The sequence below is a fragment of the Notothenia coriiceps genome, unplaced genomic scaffold, assembly GCF_000735185.1.
Source record: "Notothenia coriiceps isolate Sejong01 unplaced genomic scaffold, NC01 NC01_scaffold00003345, whole genome shotgun sequence".
In the NCBI taxonomy this organism is placed as follows: domain Eukaryota; kingdom Metazoa; phylum Chordata; class Actinopteri; order Perciformes; family Nototheniidae; genus Notothenia; species Notothenia coriiceps.
The window spans coordinates 31,920-39,989 of NW_011336046.1; the positions used below are offsets into that span (position 1 = coordinate 31,920).

The window sequence follows — 8,070 nt, forward strand, 5'->3', positions numbered from 1 at the left end:
TAATAAACTTAATAAATTAAAGAGAATTTTTTTTTGTGTTTTTTACTTAATAAAAAGTTATATTATTAATCATCTCCCTACCTTGAAACCACCAATAATCTCAGAACCTACACAGTTTCTAATCGTTGTTTTACATAAACTGACGTAATAATAAAAAATGCATCATAGTCTATGATGGAGACCTGTGGAAACACTTTTTTTACATGTGCGGGGTTTGTTGACGATAATTTGGTAGTATGTAGTTATAAAAAAAAAATTTAGTAACAGTCCTAAAATTGGGAAATTTGCGGACAAAGTAATAAACTTAATAAATTAAAGAGAGTTTTTACGGAGCAACTGAAGGTAAGTCTGGTGTAAGCAATTAGAGTGACGGTAACGTCATACTTTGGTACGTAAAACATTACAGTCGTAAAGTAAATCTTCTATCATAATCATCACTATAAACTATAAAGATGAGATAAGGTTGTCTAATGTGTTAAAAGGGTGACATCCGGCTACGTACTTTAAGAATGTAAAAACGTTCAATATAATACCTCGACACACTGATGGTCCCCCGGGGTCCCCTCACCACATACACATACATACACACACACACACACACACACACACACACACACACACACACACACACACACACACACACCACACACACACACACACACACACACACACACACACACACACACACACACAGACACTCTTAGACACTCTTAGACACTCTTAGACATTCGTACGTGTTTAGTAGGTACCCTTTTTTCCGGTAGAAAACTCCCTACACAAACTACACAGAAACTTCTCGACGAACTAATGAGTTTTTGTTTTTTATTTAAAGGGTTAAAATCCTGACAATGATTGAATGTTTGGTAGTTCTGAGTACGTTAGAAGTTGTTTATGTGATTCATTAAAAAAAAAGTAGAAGAAAATATTGATGCATGATGATTTAATAGCAGTTATTTAGGGCGTGTACATTTCTGCCACGAAGGGGTCGAAAGGTTGAAAATTCGAGGAGGGCACAAGGGTTAAGTACAACATCTGTGTACTTCTTCCACCTCTGTACATATATATTTGTACAATTGTATCCACTTTGAATAGTCATATTCTTGCAAACCACAGAAGATCACATTTCTAAAAATATAATTACCTTGAATTTCCTAATACGTATATAAATTGTAATTAAAGCATTATATAATAGCCAGGCACATGTGTTAAGCATGGATAGATCTACAGTACATCTTGTTTTTTAAAGGGGACGCATTGTGCTTATTTTAAAGTGGACCTATCATGCTATATTTGAATAATATAGTGTAGGACCATACCTATATAAGGCATATTTATACTTTTTATTTTTCAAAATACCAAACAGATCATGCATTTTAGCCATTCCTCATTTCGCTCAATTTAACACTGTCTTTCCATGGGCTGATTCTGTGAGAACAGCACCATCTACAGGCCTGGCATATGTACTACAGCGTCTCCAGCGCTTTTGAACGGCAATGTCCGTGGCTGTCTCCTCCTGATTGGTGGAGTTGGCCCAATAGCCGTAGCGCCACTTCTGTGACGTCAGAGAAGTGTTCAAATCTGGATCCGTTTGTATCAGATCCGTTGCAGCCCCTTTTTAAGAGATTTGGGTATGGAGGAAAAGCCCAGTCTTTGATTTGATTAAATCAGTTCTATTATAATGGACATGTATGTGATATGGGAAGAAGAGCCAATTCGGAATGGCATGACCCATTTTTTGAGCCCACACAAAAAAAAAGCCAAATAAATGTGCAAAAGCACTGGAAAAGTATGTTTTTCATGACCCAGTTCAAAGAGGGTAGTCATTACTTAGGCTGTTTAAACACCAGAGGTCAGTGTTTACCTTCCACAGATCTTAACACTCGAGTAATCACAGTCTGCATTTTTGTAAAAACATAGTATTTTAATAAATATAAATACAGGAAAATACAAATGTTATTTGGCAACAACAATGAAATAACAAAAATAGATATTAGAAATAACATTGTAAAAATAGATAAACATACATCTTGTTTTAGTACTGCAGTGCATCGGTGCCTGTTGTGTCAGACAACAGTAAAATACTCAATTACTTAACTTTCCTTCATACTTCTTTCTCTTTAGTCATTTAGAGAAATAAATAACAACAAACAAATAAACTCCCAGTCAGTAATGCTTCCAATTTCTGTTGTAATACATGCGTGTATCCATTTTCCCCAGTCTTCTTGTATTAAGTATCTTATAAATAAAGGTGTCAGTGAATAAGTCTATTGAGTCGTAATAAGTCATATAAACTGTGTACAGTAGGTGTGGTGTGTGTATGGTCGTCATGTGGAGTGTGAGCAGCAGTAGTCAGACGCAGTGGAATGAAGGCGGGTCTTCAGAGTGGGTTCATGTTGTTAAGGCTGGTTGAACTGGCCCATGAACAGAACAGCACCTGAACACAGGAAGTCAGACATTAGACACACCATCCCACACGCTCAGGTCAGATAAATACTTCTAAAATTGGATTTTAAAATAAAATGTGAAAAAAGAGTGTTACCTGTTGGTTTGTGCTGGATGAGGAAGAGGAAGGGTCGGTCCAGAGTGAGCTCCTCCACTGCCATACGGGAAAACATCACAGCAGCTAAAGGAGGGAGAAATAAAAAACCAGGTCAGAGTCTGGAGGTTTATGCCTGAAGCCCTGGATACTCCAGAATACCATTTTGTCTAATGTAAATTGTGTTTACAGTCATTTGATTAAACCTGTGACTCAGTGTTAGCATGTTAGTAGTGTGATGTTGTTGTGTGTATCCTTTTGTATGTTGTAATAATCTTAATGTGTATGGTTAAAAAAGATTTAAAAAATACTTTATTAAGATTTGCTGGCTTTGACTGCAGCTTTGTTTTTATGTTGCATCCTTTATTTAACATTTGACTCAGCATTTCCCTTGGTAAAAAACGGTTGTGAGTTAGTGTGTGTGTAAGAGAGGAAGAGTTTCAGTAGTGGGTCTACCTGTTGCTGCTGCTCCTTTGGTTCCTTGCTCATTCACCTCGATCTTCACTCTCTGTAGAACCTTCGACACACACAGCCTCTCATCAGCTGGAGGGCAGAAACACATTGATTAGATATATTGCTTATCAGAAGGCTTTCCACTCATTCTGGAAAATAACATGCTCATATACTTGAATGGTAAAGTTCAAGGTTAACTTAGGATTTTAACTTACTGGTGATGCGTGAGAAGTCAGCAGTAGCCAGGTTGAACATGTCTCCCAGACCCATGTTGATCAGACAAGTCTTCAAATCCACCTCAGAGTTCAGAGTAAACCTGTAGAAACACACATAGTAATATAATTTAACCCATGGTATCCACTAAACAATTCATATGACACAAACAACCAATACAACTACACTTAGAAAGTATATTTTCATTAATTTCCTCTTATCTACCCATACTCTCTGACCCGTCCTCCCTTACCTGGGCATGGCGAGCTGTCTCTTGACACTCCTCAGCTCTGTTCTCCACTGCTTCATCCTCTGGCTGCTCAGATCTGCACTGAGCGTGCTCAGAGGAACTTCAGGCTCGAAGGGCGACACCAGCAGCATGCTCAGGGAGTCACCCTCGTACGGGACCTCAATGACATCATAGTCAACGCCATCGGTTGTCACAAACTCGCCTGTTGATATAGGAGAACGTTTTTTTTATTAGTGTCATCTTCCAGTCAAGCACGCTGGTGGTGTAAAGTAACTAAGTAGATTGACTTAAGAACTGTAATGTACCACATTTCAGAAGTCAATTGTCTATTTTTACTGGACAATTTTTTTTCAATAACTTTAGTTACTTTGCAGATGTGGATGAATGATGTGAAATATATACAAGTCTTAAATCAGACTTTAGTTCTACCTGGAGTAAATCCACAAGCTACCCTGCAGAATACAAGGTCATTCAAACTAGCTGCACCTCTACCAGCTTTGAGAACACTTTAATGATCAATCATTATAATCAAAACATAAAATACATAACTTTCTTCTTTTACTTGAGTGACATTTTGAATGCAGGACTTTTACTTATAACAGAGTATTCCTACACTCTGGTGCTTCTACTTTTACTCAAGTACAACATCTGAGTACTTCCTCCGCCTCTGACTGGGCCCGGGTGTTGAACATACCATAGTTGAAGCGGTTGGTGAGTCCCATCATGTGCACGGGCACGCTGCTGCCGTTGGCACAGTGGAACATCCTCTCCTGGGTCAGTTTGGGGTCAAAGGGGACCTTCCACAGGCCCTGGAAGTGGAGGGCATTCAGGAGGACCAGGCGGGTCTCGTCACTCAGAGAACCAGGCGCCAGGAACTCTGGGATCTCACCTGCAGAATAAAAAATCAACAAATGAGTCAGGAATTATTCAGAAGAAGTCAGCACTTTAAGTAAACATCTCTACGGTAGGTACCTCCGGTGTGGTCTGAGACCCACGAGTTGATGATGTTGACCGCCTGCTCTGGCTTGGTGAAGTCCACCTGGTTGGGGTGGGTCTGGAAGGCCTTGGTGAGGGCCCGGCGGAACCCCTTCTCCAGACTCATCTTCCTCTCCACCATGACCCCGCTGGCAGTGTCCACCCCCTCCTCACTGGACAGGTCCCGCTGCAGGAGGCGCTGCTGCCGGGACATTCCTCGCTCTGCGGGACAAGAGGTCAGGGTTGGTTTGCCACTCATCTTACAACAATAATACACCGTTATATTTCCCTCCTCCCATGCTCGAGTTGACCTCATCCACAGGTCTATTTCCTCCATAGCACTTCTTTTTTGTCACCATGTCATGTAACTTATTAAAATGGGTTTATTATTGGCTTTATTCATCTTGTATGTAAAGCCCAATACACCCTAAGCAAAAACGTTTTTCATACACTGCCACATTTTGAGATTTTGGGTGATTTCACCTCCATAGCATTGTCTTCTTTTAGACATTAAGGTGTTTTTTTAATACACTTTGGCTATTTACTTCTCTAGATTTCTCCTTAATTCACCAAAAGTAACCATTTGAAAATGCTACGTTTGCACTTCAACACGTTAAAGTGTCATGGTGATATGTATAAGTTAAAATGTTAACCCTTTTAACCTGCGGTGTCTACCCTTAATATTGAATAAGTTGTATACTGTATCTGTAAAACATTGTTTTTTAATGGTTGTAGAGCCGAGTGCATGCTTTTTTCTTCGTTTTTTCTTCCTGCACAGTGTTATAGTTTGGTTTTGCACCACATCAAATCCTCCATCCTTTATTCTATGTGTCTCACCTTGCAGAGAGAAGCCCATGGCAGAGGTCAGGGCCTTCCGGGTGCTTCCAGCGGCGCCGGTCTGAGCCATGGCGAGGACGGAGGCCACGCCGTACGGGGACAGGGCCACGTTCTGATCCACAGAGTCCCGGGCCAGCTGGGAGAAGACCTTCAGGCCGAAGTCCGTCTGTCTGTCCGTCAGAGAGCCCAGCCCCACTGTGCTCAGAGCCAGCAGCAGGGAGACGTACACGCAAAGCATTCTGGGAAGGACAGGCAGAAGAGAGAAGGTGTAAGTTGGATTGAGGTGGGGTTTTCGGGTACAATTGAGACAGTTAAAAGTTAAACCTTCATTTAATTGTATTCATATTTTAACAAAAACAAACATATGTTGTTGTATTAGTACACACTGTGACTGGCATCCATAGCACTTTATCCCAAAGGAGTAGAAATATGTTAAATGTCAGGGATAAAGAAGCTTGAAAAACAATGCACCCCACATTGTGTCTGTTTCCCATTAAGAAGATACCATAAGTACTTTGAATTGCTCAACACTGAGAGACTTTAAACAGCTTCCAGATGTTTTGAATCAAATGTTGTGACTAAGGCAAAATTCCAAAGAAATTCTTTAGCTTCCAGGAAAATCATAAAATAAAGAATTTGCATATACTTAAAATGTCAGATTCCCACGATAATAAATATATTTTTGCATTACAAAACAAGATAAATATGTGATCACATCCAGCCTCCATCTGCCTACAATAAATCCTCCTGTGCTTTAAACCTGTGGACCTCACATTCAAACTCCATCTTCCCAGATATTCAGACATGTGTGACTCATGCTGACTGTGTACACAATCACATCTGTGTGTCAGCTGGAAAATGTGCGTGTGTGTGTGTGTGTGTGTGTGTGTGTGTGTGTGTGTGTGTGTGTGTGTGTGTGTGTGTGTGTGTGTGTGTGTGTGTGCCGGTAACATTGGTTTTCCACTGCAGACATCAATAGAGTGTACTGTGTTTGAAGAGGAGCTGGACTTCATGAAGCAGCATCAGAGACGCTGCTGACCTCAGCTCTGTTTGCATAAGCCTTCAAAAGTAGCTCAGAGAAGACCTGATTTACTACTTCCTGCCATGGTTAGAGTAACTGTAGTGACTCAGAATTTGTTACTTTCCACCACAACAAGTATTTAATGTGGTATAAAACTAATTGAAAGTCTTTTAAGGGGATCGAACTGACTATACCTCCACCACATCAGTAGAATTAAGAGTTTTTAGTACCTTTTCTGCACTGAAAAACTTAATTCGTTGACTTTAACCCTTCGATGCACGAGTGACTGGACCCTACACTCTTCCATAAGTGTTTCAAAAAGGACCTGTATTAGAATAATATGTGTTTTTATGCCATTTTTGTCATTTTGGTTAAGAAAAATCACTTGTATAATATTTAGTATTATATTTTGGTTCACACTAGAAATATTTTATATTTAATTTTTTACTATTTATAATTTTATTTTTTATTTTTACATTTTGAAAAAAAACGTTTTGAACATATTGATGCAAAGATCTCCGCTATTCTGAGACCCTCACAGTATCCCAGTCCCTTTTCAAAACTCATCTCTTCTCCTTTTGTCTACTCATAGCCCACCCCCCATCAATCCATGCCGGTTGATCAAGTTTAGTGTCACTTGTGATGTAGTCTGTGTGGTCTACAGTGAATGTATTCCTGACAGCAACAGGTGATAAGAATCAAAGGTTCCCATAGGATTCCATAGGAAATGCATGCGGCACATTTTTCACCCACTTATGGAAGCTTGGGGTAGTAATACAAAAACTACAATTTCTTAAAATGTATAAAATGTCAATTTAAAATGTGAATGGCACGATATCCAAAACATGTTTTTTGAGGAATAGCTGGAATATGAAATGATAAAAAAATGTAATTACAAAGATACTTCAAGAAAACCACCTCACCGGGTCAAAAAAGACCCACTTACAGTATGCAACTTAGGGTTAATTAAATGTATTATGTCAACAAAATACACATAATAGAATTAGGTTAGTTGAAAGCAATAATATTAAGTTGAACCAATCATTTATTTCAACTTAATATTATTGCTTTACAGTTATGTGAAATCTGGTGACATAATACATTTAATTAAAGTCAATTTTCAGTGAAGGATGCTGTTAAAGATGCCACCTCTTATTGGTACCATCTTTTAATACTGTAGTCTTATATTATTTTACATAATGCTATCATCTGCATATATATATATATAAAACCACCATGTTATCCCTTGAAAGTCACATGAAATGAAACCTTTTTGCTCTTAATTGACGGTGAATAAAAAAATTGCACCCTAAAATAAATATAAAATATCTGCCAGTGTTTTCATTTTAGGTTTTCCAAAAGTCTTCATAATTAGATAAGTAGAATTCTTACCTTATGGTTGAGATGGTTCAGATTTAGTTCAGCAAGTGTTAGTTGTTTCAGCTTCAGTCTGCTGCTGCTGCTTGAGTGTGAACGTCTGAATGAGTTTCTTCTCTTTATAGCGCAGAGCTGGATGGTCCGAAGCCCCGCCCCCCCACCTACGCACAAACACACACACAGAAGTTATTAGAGAGGATGATGTCATCTGACACTGTCTGGACGGGCTTCCTTTTCACGTCCTCTCTCCTCTCACTCCCTTTCTCTGTCTGTGTGTCTGTTTTCAACCAAACCATGACAGAGCACATGGAAAGTCACTTAGCTGTTTACCCCGTCTCATTCACACACACACACACACACACACACACACACACACACACACACACACACACACACACACACACACAG

General features: G+C 39.3%; 1 protein-coding gene across 1 annotated transcript; it reads right to left on the reverse strand.

Moving 5' to 3' along the window:
* Positions 1 to 2,123: 2,123 nt before the first annotated feature.
* Positions 2,124 to 7,811, reverse strand: serpine1 (serpin peptidase inhibitor, clade E (nexin, plasminogen activator inhibitor type 1), member 1). The gene is made up of 9 exons (XM_010766534.1): positions 7,678 to 7,811; positions 5,265 to 5,503; positions 4,425 to 4,649; positions 4,147 to 4,341; positions 3,456 to 3,654; positions 3,205 to 3,305; positions 2,993 to 3,079; positions 2,540 to 2,623; positions 2,124 to 2,434 (listed from the first exon to the last, which is right to left on the reverse strand). The coding sequence occupies exons 2-9, from the start codon at positions 5,500 to 5,502 to the stop codon at positions 2,397 to 2,399; spliced, it is 1,167 nt and encodes a 388-aa protein (XP_010764836.1). The 5' UTR covers position 5,503; positions 7,678 to 7,811; the 3' UTR covers positions 2,124 to 2,396.
* Positions 7,812 to 8,070: the final 259 nt, after the last annotated feature.

Coding starts and splice junctions, on each gene's coding strand:
- serpine1 (XM_010766534.1), bottom strand. CDS start 5,502: ATGCTTTGCGTGTACGTCTCCCTGCTGCTGGCTCTGAGCACAGTGGGG. Junction 3,655..4,146: donor CACCAACCGCTTCAACTATG/GTATGTTCAACA, acceptor CTATATCAACAG/GCGAGTTTGTGACAACCGAT. Junction 2,435..2,539: donor CATCCAGCACAAACCAACAG/GTAACACTCTTT, acceptor TCCTGTGTTCAG/GTGCTGTTCTGTTCATGGGC.